Below are 16957 nucleotides of genomic sequence, written 5' to 3'. Positions count from 1 at the left end.
TAATAAGCTATGCTAATCGAATATTGCAATTAAATAAAATTAAATGGCAAATAGTAAAAACTCAAATAGTATTGGACAGGCTCTAGTCAAGAAGCAATTTCAGAAATTGTTCTCCTAATTGATCATCGATGCAAGAATAATTCTACATATAAACTAATAAACAAGTTAAAATTGTCAAACAAGCGATGAAAATCAATTTCTCCTTAATTAACGATAGTTAAGGTACGACCGTAGCTATTGCCCTAATTGCAAAGTAACCCTAGGTACGACCGTAGAATTCAATTTCGCAATTGCTTTAAGATTTAGAGAAACCCTGTTCTAACCAAACAAGGGTCGTAACGGTCCTCGTCGACAGATATTTCCTTCCAAATATTGTGGTAGTGAGAGAAAAATTGTTCTATGTAGTCACAAGCACTCTCAACGTACTCCCTGATCTCAACATACTCCTAAGTAATGAATCCAAATGCCAAATTGAACTGAGTAATGGGGAAATTGAACTCTTGACCTATTAGACGAAAATGAATCACATTTGGGGTATCGACAGTATACCCCGTAGGCAAGTAAAATTCAAAGTAGAGTAAAATTCCCTAACTAGTTCGACAAAGACAGGACAGAAAATATTAAGATAAGGTCGCCAACCAATGGTGGTAAATATCCGCTCAACCTCTTCCCTTATACCCAGTGCACCTATGACAAGTTTTTCACAACATTTGCAGGAGATGATATGCCACTCGGAGCACACAACATATCACTGCTTATTGGCGGCCCTAGTGAAGTTCAAATGACCCCTAAAGTGAGAGGCTGTAGCAACATGGACACCCTTACCCCAACCTAGACGTATTCGCACACTCGAAGAGGAAGGTTGGTTGGTAGTTTCATTCACAAGAATGGTGGGTTGGGGTGGAGTAGGTTGAGTGTTAGGGTTTCTAGATGTGGAGGTGGACCTCGGCCTAACCATTGTCTCCAATTATCAACCCAATCAACAAAAGAAACAGACTTTCCAGCAAATATACGAACCCAGTAAAACAGATATAGCAACTATGGCTATTGCAACAATCAATTGAACAGGTGCCGTTGTCTCTCAATTGAACAGTTAGATGCATATTTGAGCCAACAAAAGCTCAAAAACTACCCATATAAGTCAGCAATTGAATCAATATTCAGATAACTTTCAGCAATTCAATTCGACTCAATCAAGTAATAATGCAGCAGAGGAATCCTCAAGTGAGTCCAACAATCAATCCCTGCAATTGATGTTCCAAACAATCAGGTAAGAGTTGAGAAGGGTGAATACCTCCACACCGACGACTAATAGAAGTGATATGCAATGAGGGGAGTAACGGGTTGGGAGAAATGGGGCATTGGGTTGCGTTTTGATCCGGGTGGCGGTGACGGCGACTCCCAACCAAATGGGTCCCGTGAAGCACGAGGATGGCACGCGGCTTGGTGAGGAGGATGGCGTGGAGCTATGGTGGCATGCAGTGGTAGCAATGAAACGAAAGAGGCGAGGGAGATGTGTCGTGTGGGTAGATGTCGACCCCGCGAGCGATGTGGCAGTCAGCTGGGATGGCGACCTGGTTCGGGAGTCAGCGGCGCAGCAGGTGCCGTGAGTCACGTAGCAACAGTGGCGGCGGTGGGTCGAGGGAGATTGAGAGTTGCAGCGCACGTTGGTGTGTGCAGGATGGCGGCGCAAGGCGAGGAGTGAGATGAGCGACAGGGGAGAGAGAGAGACGGCGGCGTGATGGTGGCCGACACGAGGAGGACGGCTGCGGCTTCGTGGGTTTTGCCCGAGAGGGAAACAAGAGAAATAGGTGAGAAAGAAAGGAAGAAAAGAGAAAGAAAGAAAAAGAAAGGAAGAAAGAAAGAAAAAGAAAGAAAGAAGAAAAAGAAAAGAAAGGTTGCGATTTTTTTTGTAATTTTAAATTCAAATTTTAAAATTTGAACTTTAAAAATTTAACCGTAAATGAAAATTTTTCTTAATATTTGTTATTTTTTTAAATTTTTAATTTTTTTTAAATACTTACTTTTCTCTCGAACATGACGTAGACACGTCAAGAAGGCAAGAACCCTTCTGATGAATGTCCGTTGAGTTCAAAGTTACCACGTGCCAGGTTGACGCGGGCGCGCCATAAGGGTGGAAACCCTTCAGATGGGGAGTTTGGAAATTGTTCATTACCATGCACCCTGGTAACATGGGTGCGTCATGATGGCAAGAACCCTTCTGATGAAGAGTTGTTGAATTAAAAGTTAATAGATTTGAGTCTATTAAATGTTCCAAGTCAATACTTAAAAAAAATGAAAGAGTGAAATTGACCACAAAATATTGAAAGGCTTACAAAAAAAAAAGGAAAACATACTCGTCACCTTTTTTGTTGTTTCCTAAGGGCAAAGTAGGAGAATTCAAGTAAATAAACAAAAATTTTTGGTACAAAAAAGTTTGGATGGGGTTGGCTTTAATCAACACCGTGGGTTAGGGCATGTTTCCGAAACCATGGATTGTTTACAGGAATTTTTACAGATTGACCACCAACACAGCCTTACAGGCACGTGTTGTCTATCAACACATCCTTATATTAGCAATTAGATTTGAACATCTGACCTTTTGTAAGGAAGTGACCAAAATTTTCTATTCTATATGCCAAAGGTACACAATAAAGATACAAAAATTAGGGATTAGTATAAAGTTCTAGCATTCTTTTTATCTTCTAAATTGTAGCATAGAGAATTTACAAAGAATGAGGGATTGATGTCATATTGAAACTATTTAGGGTTTGTTTAATAATTCAATTCAGCACTTAAACTTAATCTTTTAAGTTGCTGATACTTTAGCATAGAGAATTTACAACTTTTGTGGGACAATAAAATTAGCTTACATTCTTTGTGTTGTGTCCTAAGTGCATGTAACCCAAGAACCAAAACAAAGAATGAGGGATAGATGTCATATTGAAACCACTTAATCATCATGCTTTCAAACACATTCTAATTCAGGTTTTGTACATTTTTAAGGCTTATTTAACATAAGCCCACATGAAAGACTTCGAAGCAAATGACACTGATTCTAAAGGTGAAATGAGTTGGTAACTAGTAATGTACGTATTTAATGACAGATTGGTCATGGAATTTGGAAGGCAAAAAAATCAAGCAACATAATATGAGTTGACGAGATCACATAAAAGCTATTAAGCTAAATTAAATGAGACAATAATAGATATTAACCTTAATATGCATGGTTCCTTGGTGAGACTACATCAAAGGTTCTACAAGTTCGACGTTTGGCTCTTTATTGCCGGAGGCAACCCTGAAAGAAGGACAAAATAAATGGCTTTTTCGTAAAAGACGTTCCAAAAAAAAAAACATTGACTGCATATATGTTTTGAGCAAAGAATAAGTCTGCCTAGTTATTAAGTTTAAAACTACCAAAATTTTTGTCCCAAGTTGACTACATAAGAGAGCCCCAAATTAACAAAATTATATTAAATAGGCAGACTTGTATATTTAATTGATACAAGATTGGGAATGCAAAAAATCTTAGATGACCAGAACTGCGTATTCGGAGCCAGCTAGTGTCTTCACTTGAGAATAAGTATTACAATCACGATTTCTTACAATGCAAGAGAGAGAATACAGCTTTTTTTTTTAAAGCGGGCCTGCAGGCCAACTTGTTCATGTATTTCTTAATTTATAAGGCAATTAGTCCCGGTCAATTGTAATGGATAAAAATAAGACGAGCAATTCATAGCTTTTTTAAGTCTACATTGTTTCTGAGGGGAATCATAATTCAGAATATCATAGAAATGGTGACAGAAATGTCTGAAAGTTTTGTCATTCACTGCCTTGTTTTCCTTACTAATTCCATCATCATACTCAAGTTCACTTCCTGATAGCTTCATGCATTGCCTTTCTGTCAATAACTTCTCATCAAACATCTCAGTGCTGAATGTTTTTTTATCTCCCCGACAACTCTTCTTATTTACCCATCGTGAAATCTTCAATCCAAAATCTTAGGTTCTCTGTATCAAGCACAAAAGCAAAACCTTTGGCAATAATCATTCCTCTAGAATACTCTCACATTCAAGCAACAGTCGTATGTTGCAAACGAGATGGAGTACAAATGAGGATTCGAAGTGGCGGCCATGATTTCGAGGGCACATCCTATAAGTCTGAATTTCTATTCATCATACTTGATCGAAATCTTAGGTCAATTAGCGTTGATATTGAAGGAAATAGTGCTTGGGTTGAGTCTGGTGCAACAATCGGCGAATTGCACTATTCCATTGCTGAGAAAAGTTGTGCTCATGCCTTTCCTACTAGGAACTACCCAGGCGTTGGTGCTGGTGGACACTTCAGTGGTGGTGGTGTAGGTAACCTGATCAAAAAGTATGGACTAGCTGCTGATAATGTCATTGATGCAATCATGTTTAATGTAAATGGTCGAATTCTTGACTGGGAATCGATGGGAACTGATATTTTTTGGGCCATTAGAGGAGGTGGAGGAGCAAGTTTTGGGGTTATCCTTGCGTGGAAAATCAAGCTCGTGCATGTTCCACCTGTAGCACTATTTTCCAAATATCCAAGACTTATGAGCAAGGCGTCGTAGATCTTATCGACAAATGGCAGGGCATAGCACACAAGCTAAGTGCAGATCTGCTGATTTTCATAACCGTATCATCTGGAAATGGAACTCCAACAAAAGCAATGTTTCAGTCATTATTCCTTGGCAAAGCCGATCAGCTTCTTAAAGTGATGGAGAAAAGCTTCCCTGAAATGCGATTAAGAAAAGAAGATTGCTTTGAGATGAGTTGGATTGAATCCGTACCCCATTTTTCTAAGTATCAAAGAGGGGAAACTATAGAAGCCCTTAAGAATAGGATACAGCCAGTACCTAATTATCCCTTCAAAAGCAAGTCAGACTGAGTTCATAAACCTCTACCTTATAAAGCAATAGACGAGATGTGGAAATGGTGTTTAGAAATAGACTTTCCTACAATTATAATCTTTCATCCTTATGGTGGGATTATGAACGAAATATCAAACTCAGAAACTCCATTTCCATACAGGAAAGGTGTGATTTATGAACTCCTATATGTAGTGACCAGGAAGGACGATAATTCTGGTGGATCTTCACAAAAGTACATGAAATGGATAGAAGGGCTATACGAGTCCATGACTTCTCACGTTTTAAAAGAACCAAGAGGTGCTATTGTGAATATCAAAGATCTTGACATTGGTTCAAATGATGTTTATGGGACTGCTTACTTTGAAGCTAAGGTATGGGGATCAATGTACTTCAAGAATAACTTTGAGAGGCTGGCACTTATTAAAGTTGCAGTTGATCCAGACAATTTTTTCTACCATGAGCAAAGCATTCCTCCTCTTGTTTCCTATGCAAAATGAAGACATGAAAAAGAAAACTAGATGTTTCCCCAATGAAGCTCTTTCTGAAGTGTACTAAAACATCATGTTTATCAATTAGAAATGTAATTAAAGACAATTCCTTAAAGGTATATGTTAGGAAATTGATTTAATTTATTTTAGGTAGGTTTCTCATTTTGTGTGTAAGTAACTAGTTTCCTAATGGTTTAGTTACTTGGATTAGTTGTCAAGTTATTCCTATTTGTATGAGTTTAGAAATTAGAAATTATTTCTTATTCCATATTTGATATTAGGAATAAGCAATATTACTTGGGTGTTGGTCAAATAATGTATCTTATTAATAGATGGAGGTTGGCATACTACAAAATAGTGCATAAGAACGACATGCCCCTTATATATGGGGGAGAGAGAGAGTTCTTGAGAGATGAGAGATGATATATAAGAGTTGAGTTTGGATTCAAGTTGTATTCTTATATAAGGTTTTACTCTTATAAAAGAGTGAGTTTTTCTCTGTGAATATAGGTTCAATGATAGAGTTGAACCACGCTAAACTCTATGTGTTATTTATCTTTTATACTTGTGATTTGTTTATTATTAAATTATTGTATTATTGATTTCTCAATAGTCGTTTGTTCTGCGCTTGGATCCCAACAGTATATTTGCAAAGTCATTATTTTTTATAGAATTTAATGTTGGGGCATTTCGCCTTTATTCTTATTGAGTAAAGCTTTATATTAAATATATTAATTTTCAAATATTAATTATGAATCCTTACTTAAATTTACAAATTAAATTTATTGTTTATGTTTCCTAGAACACACTTTACAAATACTCATTTGGAACTTTTTACTAAAACTTGTTGCTCCTCAAAATCTATTTTACAAATTAGAAATATATTAACAAAATGATATATTACAACAATTAATTCTCAAAACAAACATCACTCTGAATGACATTGTATACTCACAACTTCTTAACAATATTCATAATAAAAAAAGGATTAATCTTTCCTACACTGACAGTATATACACTATCAGCGTTGGATGCTTGATAACTATGCAAAATTTGAATTTGAAATTCAACTGTTGCATACATGTTATGAATCCAACGATAATAGTGTATACACCGTCAGTGTAAGAAAGATTTACTTATAAAAAAAAAGATGAGTAGATTACTAATTACATATTTATTTGTCATAACTCTCCCAATTATTAGCATTCTATAACTCATTAAATTAAGTAAAAATTACTTATAAAAATTTTAGTGATGTCATACGACATATCTTATATTAAAAAATTATGACTGTGTTTGATTGCAGCAATGATACAAATCAAAATAATATTTCAAATGATCTCCTGTCCAAACACGCCTTTATTACAGTGATCCACTGGTTCAGTCCAGCATCCACTGGGATTCCGCTGACCCATCCATTTCTGTGGGTTCCTCCCCGAGCCCAATTTGACAGATGTGTGCAAAATGGATCAGTGAGTTGACAGGCTTATTTTCCTTTATATTGCATCCGGGTGGTGCGTGCACACTTTAACCCGATGGCTTGGACCTAATGAACACAAAAATAATAACCGCTTCTAGTTTTCTGAAATATCTTTTCCAGTCACAAGTTTCACCCGGGGTGGTTATCATCTACCAATTGAAGTTCTTAATTTGAGTTTAGATGGTAGAAATCAGAGAGAATGGAGTGGTTGGCGAGTGAAGAGAAAGACGGCAGCGTAAATTCTTCAGTCGCTCAAGCTATCGATAATCTGCTTCATTAGAAATTGATCAACCTACAGAAAGTACTATGTCATCCGGAAAGAAGGTAGATAAGAATTCTGAAGTTAGTCTTCAAGCAAAAAGCAAGCAACTGCTTTCTTCTCTTTGGGAGAAAATAATTGGATTCAAAAGGGTGGTTCAAGAAAAATCTTTTTGATTTTGTCGAGGCGGTGATGAAATTGAACAAGCAAGAGTTTACCATTTTTGGCCTGGAAACAATGTAATCCTCCATTCGCTCTTGCTTTACATTCCAAAGCTATTTCTTATCATTGTACTTTGCTGAATCCTGATGAAGTTTTTAGTTCATTGGTTTAAATCAAAGAAGAAATGGAGGATTTGATGCTTACGCAGAAAAAAAAAAAAAAGAGGATTTGATGTTGGACGTCTTATTCTGAATGTAGGTATTCTTTTTCAAGGGGAGACTGATTTGTGGTCCGGATCCAAAAGGGCTGATTTTAACTGCTATTGCTATTAGTCTATCAAGTTGGACATTTGCGGTTCATGTTGCAAGTGACATAAGGAATCCGGCCATCATCGTAACATCTTCAATTTTGACAACAATTGTTAGTTCTAAACTAAATTTCACACACACAAACACACACACTTGTATGAGAAAGTTGTGAACGTAACTGAATGCCCTTTCGCTGATGTAACTATATATTGCCCGCAATACAGGTTCTTGTGAACTTGGTATATGTCAGTACCATTGATCCTGGTATAATTCCTAGAAATGATCTAGGAACAATTGATGCTGGTAAACGCAGAAGGAGATCAAGGGTAGTTGTCATAAATGGAATAGAGGTGAAGTTGAAGTATTGTAACATTTGTAACATTTATCGTCCGCCAAGAACTTGTCATTGTGCAACTTGTAACAATTGCATCCAACAATTCGATCACCATTGCACCTGGATCGGGCATTGTGTGGGATTGGTATTTATGATCACAACCCTGCAAGTCCTTCTGGCATTAAAATTAGTTTACTAACTATAACTTTCTAATTTTTTTCTTTCAAAATGCAGAGGAATTATGGGCTTCATGCAACATTTCTGTTGACAGGATTGCTCTTGTTTGCCTTCATATTTATCTTCTCATGCAAATCACTGCATCACAAATTGCCCGGAGATGGCAATGGGGTGACTGGATTGCTGAGAAATGACCCAGAGACAGTGGCATTGATATTATTCAGTTTTGTAGCCATGTGTTTTCTTGCTGGCTTTTCTTGTTATCATGTTTATCTAATTGCTATAAACCAGGTTTGCCCTTTATACTTTCATTTATGCCAACAGTACTTATATCATCACGGTTTATCTCAAAGTTAAATTAATGCATATTTTTCTTGCATGATTGTATTTCATGTATGTCAAATATATTAATTAACGGGCGATTCTTTTGAGAACAATACTGAATTTTCGGTACAACAATTATTTAAAGTGCACAGCTTTGAGGAAATTTCTGCTTTGGCATATAAATATAGAAGGCCAGTCTAAATAGCTGCTTCAACAAATTATGATGCAATTTCTATATTATGCCTCGTGCAGACATCTTATGAGCATTTTCACCAAAAGTATGTGAACTCTGGAAACCCATATGACAAAGGAATCCTAGACAACATTAAGGAGGTTCTACTTGCTTCACAACCACCCTCTAGAGTCAACTTTCGAGCAGATGTGGAGCCCGGATGGTTTGGTGGATTAAGTGATATTAGCATCAAATGATTTTATTGCATATTTAGTGCGTCTGCTAGATGATTTCCTTGTTTCCTTCAATTTACTAGTCCCATTTAGAATTACATTGTACCATGTTTTGGTAGCTGAATTTCTAGTCTTAGATTGATTACAAGATAGACAGGGATAGCATAGATTATGAACCTTTTTAATTAGTGACTACACAATCATACTTCCTCATTGTTTCAAACATTTTGCTGCATTGGGGGCTACCTCAACTTTGCTTATGTAAGTTTTCCAAGTTTGGTTACTTTAATTTTGTTATCAGCATACCACAATTAAGAGGAAATGCATCACTATATATTATGTTAAATTAAGATGAAAATGTTTTTGAATCTTCAACCTAGGTATTTATGTATATTTTTTAAATTATAAATTGGTAGTTTGCCTCTAACATACTCAGCATTGATAGCACAAAGGCATTTTGAATTGGATTTTTGAATTCTGTCGAGTTCGAATCATTTTACAAATATCGAAGTAGTTCTTCGCCATCCAATTTCTTTGAAACTACCAGAATAAATTTATTATTTGCACAATTTTTTGTTTATTGTTTGTTAGCTCACTTGCAAAGCTGTTTTCAATGCAATAGAGTCGTGAAAAAACTTTATGGCTTCATATGGATTGACGAATTTAATGAAGGATTTGAAATTCACTCAAATCACTTTAGTTATTTGGATTGATTAAGAAGCATTTGACTTTGTAATTCACCAATTATCAATATATATATTAAATATTAGAATAATTGGTGATTTATAAATTCAAATTATACCTACTAAATAATCTAAACAATTATAGGAATTTGAGAGAATTTCAAATTATTCATCAAATTTTTGAATCCAAAGGCAGCATGAGAGAGAATGTACTATTTTCTTCCGGTCACCTAAACTGTTTTTTATGTTTTTGGATAGGGAAAATCGCCAATTTAGTCCTCAAACTATTTTACTAAAGCCGATTTGGTCCCTGAAAGTTTTATCGCACCAATTAAGTCCCTTAACTAAAATGCTTGTGCCAATTGAGGACTTATACGGCGTCGCCACCCAAAACTCATGTATCTGCACAGAAAACAACGGCCAGGCAAGGGCCTTTTTGGAAGTTCGCATCCTAATTTATACGGGAAGCAAGACAGAGCCTATTTTGCATCCGAATTGGGGAAACCTATGAAATTAAGGGTTTTCCAAGACAGAAACCCATTTTGCATGCAAATAGCGGAAGAAATTGGGGGTTTGAAACCGATTCAAAATTCCACACCGTAGGGAGATAAGATGACGAAAACAGAGCGGAATTCCCAAATTGGTTCGCGGGCAACAGAGCAGCGCAAGGAAAAGCTGGAGGATGAATATTCCGACGGGATGGCAGCGAGGATTTCCGGTAAGTCTTGGCCTGCATGTGCGATGGTAAGTCTTGGTCTGAGACAGGACTTAGTACATTTGCATGGTAATAAAGAAGATGCTGGAAGGAACTTCTATCACAGTTCTGTTCATGGTGTAGGATATGTTCTCCCAGATTTTGATAAGCTCCGCTTACAACAGTTTTTTTTTTTAAGGTGGATAGACAATTCTGTGGGGTCAAAGGTGAATGTGAAAACCCAAACTAATTCATGATCATTAAAATAAACATGCATAGTTCTGAGCTACTTAAAAGGTTTCACTCGGAATGATGAATAGGTACTTGAATGTTGTGCTTGAAGAAAAGTTGAAGTTATATCATTATCGAAGAAAGAAAAGTTGAAGACATATTATCATTGAAAATTTTAAGAAAAGTTGAAGATACTATCATCATTGAAGAAAAAAATATCGTGGCAAAGTCTATTAGCATTTCAAATTGCTTTTTGGCTTACTAACAGGGCAAAGTGCATTTGCATGTGTTACTTCTTCTTGCACTGTTGTTAACAGTATTCTCATTTTCATTTTATGAATCTGAGAATCAAAACATCGGAATAGTAGGTTTCTTATGTTCTAGCATACTGGGCACATGCTGCTAAATAAGAAGTCTTTCATTTTAAGCAGTTTGAAAGGTTAAAAAAATCCCCCTCCCCAGCTTTCTTACTGATTTATTAGTGTTGAATCTGTTTCTTATATACTTTGATGTTTTGGACCAGAAGCTTAGATAGAGAGAGATGCAAGTTGCAAACTCAGAAAGGATTGGATATTTTCACTGGAAAAATGCATCAAAATGGTAGAACGTAGATGAACTATTTATTACCACTGATGCTAGCAGCTATATTCTGTCTTGGAAAACCCCTAATTTCACAGGTTTTCCCCAATTCGGATGTAAAATAGGCTCTGTCTTGTTTCCCGTAGAAATTAGGATGCGAACTTCCAAAAAGGCCCCTGCCTGGCCGTTGTTTTCTGTACAGATACATGAGTTTTGGGTGGCGACGCCGTATAAGTCCTCAATTGGCACAAGCATTTTAGTTAAGGGATTTAATTGGTGCGATAAAACTTTTAAGGACCAAATCGGCTTTAGTAAAATAGTTTGAGGACTAAATTGGCGAATTTCCCTTTTGGATACTATAAAATCACTTTTAGCTACTCCCTTATGTAATGCGTTTCACTTGTAGAACCACGATAAAAGTATCCAGGGGTGAGGTAGAGATAATATGAGTAGATTTTTTGAAAACTAAAATATATAGTTGCGGCTCCAAAATATTCAAATTTAAAGGGCTTTTTGAAAATTTTTAGAAATTTAAGGATGAACAGGAGAATTATCTAAATCTTTGGATAAGAGTATCTGGACCTGGAGGAGCCCTTCCAGGTCCATCTTTGGTGCTATCATTTCCCGTAAAACTATATAAGTTGGGGGTGGCCCTAAAAATGATGCTAAAATCTCTTCAAAAATTTTCCACTTATGCCTTGCTCTCTTTAGAACAAAAAAGAGAGCCTTTAGGATTATGACAGTGCTCAAGTGAAGTTAGCACAATTAACTCTCTTAGCTTGGCTTCTCTTTGATGTTAGGTTCAATGTTCGAATCTAGAGTCTAGTAGTTGGCAACAGAAAGAATGTACGTTCAATGGTCGAATCTCTTTGGGTTTCTTTCTTCATTTTGTACAACAATCAATTTTGGTATGTGCTTGTATCAATTTTGGTATATGCTTGTATCAAAAGTTATTTTGTTAACTACCGGAAATCTCCCAATAGAATATTTTTGTAATTCAAAGTTCTTGGAAAATTTGCAAACTCAGTTGTGCGAGCACAGCACTACTATTGAAAAATTACTTTCCACAGAGTATTTGGGGTACGTATATGTCCCAATACAAGATTCGGTCACAGGAATAACAAGAAACTTGCAAAGAAAACAAGAACAACTTGATCTTGATTGATGCTCAACAGATACAACATAAACAGTATGTGTACAGAAGTAAAGGATTAAAAAAGAAAAGTAGAATGAAGATCAATCATCCATCATGAAATAAGGATCTTCAGATCAGTGTATTTCCCCTGCTTAATTGCTCTTCCTGAATTTGCTCCACTGAACTGGTACGGTTGGCACATTTAGACACCTCAATTATTTCAAGAGTTGATAGATTTTCCAAACAAGAAGGGATCTCCTCCAAAAACTTGCAGCTTTCCAGTACTAATTACAAAAAAGAAAAAGAAAAACTATTAAGAAAAAGAACAACTTGATCTTGATGCTAAACAGATACACATAACCCGTAGCAGTACATAAGTAAAGGACTTAAAAAACTTACTTGAGAAGATCAATCGTCCATTATGAGGTAAGGATCTTCAGATCGGTATATCCATTGCTTCTTTGCTCTTCCTGAATTTCCTCCAATGAACTGGTACAGCTGGGACATTTTGACACCTCAATTATTTCAAGAGTTGAACTATTTCCCAAACAAGAAGGGATCTCCTGCAATGCATCACAGCTTTCCAACACTAACTTCTGGAGACGAGGAAAATAGTCCTGGTCCTCGTACTCATACTCGGAGGAGGCTGTCCACTTCACAATGTTCAAGGAAGCTAATTTCAGGAAGCGAACATTAGGGAACTTCTCTACTTCCATTTCCCATATTTCCCCCTCAAATGATCGGCGGAGTAATTTGAGCACCTCAAGATTTGGCAGATTTCCAATTGCTGCCATTTTCCTCCACGGCATGCCAAAATAAGTCAGGGTCAACCTTTTAATGCTCAAAGGAAATTGGAAATCTATATGAAATTGCTGATAACCGTATAGGACGCGACTCAGACTGAGTGATTCCAACTGACTTAGACAATCCATTGCTACATGATATTCAACATCTGGCTCGAGATTGACAGAGCATCTCAGCTTGCGGATATTTGGAAACTTTCTCAACAGTTTGCTGATGTTTTCCTCAGGATCGAGAGACAAACAGGACAAGAAATCTAAGTCACGCAACTGTGACGAATTGTCAAGATTGTCGCTAGGGAAAAAAAAACAAAAATACTTATCGACCTCATCAATTAGTTCTAAATGCCTTAGTTTCTTCAGGTTCCATATGGTATCTGGTAGTGAAACTGAACAATGACTTGAAGAATTTCGCCAAATCAAAGTTTCCAAATTCGGGAGATTGCATATTGATGGTGGGAGATTGAGTTTACCTTGACCTAGAATCGCCAAGTAGCGCAAGTGAACAAGCAGTTCTAACTCTCTAGGAAAGGGGTCGAGTCCAATTTGGCTCAAATCTAACACTGTAACAAGTTTGATGATGTGAAAAATGAACCTAAAATCAAAATATACTTCGTTGCCCATGCCACTACTTAAGAATAATAGACGGCGTATGGCAGGAGCAAATAACCTTAACTTGTCAAAGTGCTCAGGATTAGAATCAATGCATAAACGGCGTAGGTAGCATGGCACATTGATATCAGATAGTTTATCACCCCTACGTACCAGCCGTGAAAAGTTTTCTTCTTTGGCTTTTGTCACGCAAAACTCATATAACAAATCGTGAATGCGACAAGCTTTGACCCCATCAATGGATCTTGGTTTGGAAACTGTGACTAAGCTTCTGCCAATGAGTTCCATCAGGTAATCATTTGCCACATCCTCCAATCTCTTGGGCTGATTTTTTTGAACAAATCCTTCAGCGACCCATAGAGAAATCAGCCTCTTGGTATTGTGTTCATGGTCTTCTGGAAAGGCTCCAAAATAAAGAAAACATGCCTTCAAAGTGTCAGGTAAATGTTTGTAACTCATCTCTAATGTAGCGGTACACTGTTCCGTACTAGAAACATTCCTCGAACTTAAACCTTCCACAGCTTCTTTCCAACCATATCGGTCCATTCTTGAGAGAATTCCGGCAAGAATGACAACTGTAAGAGGTAGTCCTTGACACATTTCCACTACTTGCTGTCGAATTTCACATAGTTCTGGAGGAGCCAAATCTTGTCCAGGATATAACTTCCCTTTTAGCAAATCCCAGCTCTCATTAGGAGTGAGTTGACGAAGAGAATACGGTTCATTGTCGAGTTTGTCTTGCGGAGCAACACCACGGAGCCGACTTGTCAAGATAACTCTACTTCTTTTTGCATCGTCAGGGAATGAGGCTTCCAATCCGTTCCATGCGTCAATGTCCCATACATCATCCAAAACAATGAGATATCTGTTTTTCAGCAAACGTCTTTTGACTTGAAGAGCCAGATCTTCTTCACCCATCTTAAAAACATCCTCAGGAAGCTTGGACTCAATACAAGTCAAAATTTGAAGCAAAAGATTTCTCTTGTGATATATTTGAGAAACAGTACACCAAGCACGCTCATAAAAATGGGACTTCACTGAAGAATCATTGTACACTTTTCTAGCCAAAGTTGTCTTACCGCATCCCGGCATACCCACAATGGAAACAATTCTCACTTGGCGTGATCCATTTCTGAGTTGATTGATTATCGTTGCCGTCTCATCCTCGAATCCCACCACCACATCATTGACTATTGGCTTACTTCCTTCTTGTGGCAAGTGATTGAATCTCTTCGTTACTTCATTAACTTTTCCACCAAGTTTTTCGCTATCACAAATCTTCAAGGCCGCAGCTTTAATGATGTTCATTTCTTCTAAAATGGAATGAATGGACATTGTAGAAGAATCTAAGATATTTCCAGTTATTAAGGAGTCAATAAGAAACTCTATCCTGTATGCCACCCCAACAATACGATCCCAAATTGCCTGGACCTCCTCGTCTTCATTGTGCAGCTCCACAATTTTCCTCAGCAAAAAGCGTAAACAAACAAGTACTTCCTGGACTTTTTGAATTCGATGATCGATCAAAGCAATCGAACCAGCCTTAGAACATGTCACATCCATCATCTTTTCTAGAAGGGAATCAACAAAGCCCAGTCCATTGGTCTTAGGAAAATTGAATGATGATGGTTCTGGACACTTCTCTGTGATTACTGCATCGATGAGCTTAATTATTTCCAATAACTCAGAACACACGATATCCATATCCTTGGCTTGTATGGCATCTTTGATTGCATTCAGAGAGAGAGGGGAAATAAAATCTCCTCCATCACAGTTCACGACTCGAGCAGGATCTCTCACTTTCTCATCAAACTCCTTCGGCTTCTCCTTCAAAATGGTTCTCAAGGAATTTAGCCCCTCGTAAAACATTTGTAGTTGACGCAAAATCACAGGACAAGTACCATGCTTTAGTTTCTCCCAAAGATTACACAAGAGAGAATGGAAGAAGTCTCTCAACAGATGCTCATCTGTGGCTCCGTATAATTGTCTTGATAACTTCGAAGCAGTCAGGGCCTTGATACAAGTCTCAAGGACTTGAGGTTCAACAGGAATAATCTTCTGCAGCAATTCCGAAATGCTTTCCACGACATCCTTGGGCGGTCCGAAACCCTTCTTAAACTGGCACTTATAAGAGAGGCGTGCTGCATTGATAGCCACAGCTTCAGTGTGAACCAACAAAGGTCCCAATTCTGTGTTTTCAACACCATACAGTTTGATAAAACGGATGAAGTTTTTCATGAACGCCAGCTTCTCTTCAAGGGCTTTAATTAGTCCAACTTCATGTGCCGGCCGAATCCATGACCAATAATTCACTAGATTCTCCAAAAGAGAATCCATGAATTCCATGAGGTCATCTTTTCGAACGACCGAATTACTGGACTGCCGTGACGAGGAACCCAAGAAAAAGACATACCATTCGCAAATTTCTTGTTCGAAGGATTCAATAATGTCTTTTTCTAAATCATGGACCGCATCCCAAGGCTGATCACAGGATTGGATCTCCTTTGCCCACTTGGGAATGGCATCTCCAATCCGAACTGCCAGAGCTTCTAGGCTTGCATTATGATTATCTGCCTGGTTCTTTTTGTTGTCAAATGGTAATTGCACATCATCGTTGCTGTATTTTCTCGCACACAGAAGAAATGTTCTCAGATATCTTAGCATGCGTTTCAGGTACTCCTGCTGCCCATCTGGAAATTCTGGACAATCGTTCTCCAGCGCTTGCAGATCATCCAATATGGAAGAAATACAAGTGACACTAGTGGAGGCCATCTAATAAAAGGAAGATTAACAAGGGAACCAGAAGGTATCGATCTCAATTTTAGAGATGAAGCAGTTCTCAAATATGAAAGGAGATAAGAAAGATCTGCAAAACCTCAAAAACAAGTGCTCTCTTCTACAAGAGTTTTAGTGGCGTAATGCACCACAGCTGGCAGCATGTTCTTTTAGTACCCCTGTGGCAGGTCAGCACATACGTGATACTATATTATTTGGAATGATTAACTAATACTTAATAATATTAAACTAACATTTGAATAATATTTATGATGACCAGATTATTTGAATAATAGTAAAATAACACTTGAAATATTATGTGAAATAATTATTGTGGCAATTCTGGTGATATAATATATATAAGATAAAAAATATTTGTTGAAAAGATAAAAAGTTAATTGAGAATTGTAATTGTGATAAAAACAAAATAATATTTGTGAAAAAATTTGCTATCAAGCACAATAGAAGTTTTAATGCTTTGTATAAACTATTACAATTCAATTTCTAGTATGATGTTCTCTAACAAATAGAAGTTTTAATGGTTTGAACTCTATTGATTGCCATGTTTATTGCATATTTGCCTTGCCATCAAACACCGGCTTTTCGGCCGCCTT

At 37.2% G+C, this 16957-nt stretch overlaps 2 protein-coding genes across 2 annotated transcripts; one reads left to right on the top strand and one right to left on the bottom strand.

Moving 5' to 3' along the window:
• The first annotated feature begins 4111 nt into the window (after positions 1-4111).
• Positions 4112-4914, top strand: LOC113771572 (berberine bridge enzyme-like 22). The gene is made up of 2 exons (XM_027316146.1): positions 4112-4507; positions 4618-4914. Exons 1-2 carry the CDS (start codon positions 4112-4114, stop codon positions 4912-4914), a joined length of 693 nt encoding a protein of 230 aa, XP_027171947.1.
• Positions 4915-12150: 7236 nt separating this feature from the next.
• LOC113771571 (putative late blight resistance protein homolog R1A-3) lies at positions 12151-16340 on the bottom strand. Its single transcript, XM_027316144.1, has 2 exons — positions 12556-16340; positions 12151-12440 (listed from the first exon to the last, which is right to left on the bottom strand). Exon 1 carries the CDS (start codon positions 16338-16340, stop codon positions 12576-12578), a length of 3765 nt encoding a protein of 1254 aa, XP_027171945.1. The 3' UTR covers positions 12151-12440; positions 12556-12575.
• Between the last annotated feature and the right edge of the window lie 617 nt (positions 16341-16957).

The sequence above is a fragment of the Coffea eugenioides genome, chromosome 5 (genome assembly GCF_003713205.1).
Source record: "Coffea eugenioides isolate CCC68of chromosome 5, Ceug_1.0, whole genome shotgun sequence".
Lineage (NCBI taxonomy): Eukaryota > Viridiplantae > Streptophyta > Magnoliopsida > Gentianales > Rubiaceae > Coffea > Coffea eugenioides.
This window is presented reverse-complemented; position numbering and strand designations above follow the sequence as displayed.

Coding starts and splice junctions, on each gene's coding strand:
- LOC113771572 (XM_027316146.1), top strand. CDS start 4,112: ATGAGGATTCGAAGTGGCGGCCATGATTTCGAGGGCACATCCTATAAG. Junction 4,508..4,617: donor GTGGAGGAGCAAGTTTTGGG/GTTATCCTTGCG, acceptor GACAAATGGCAG/GGCATAGCACACAAGCTAAG.
- LOC113771571 (XM_027316144.1), bottom strand. CDS start 16,340: ATGGCCTCCACTAGTGTCACTTGTATTTCTTCCATATTGGATGATCTG.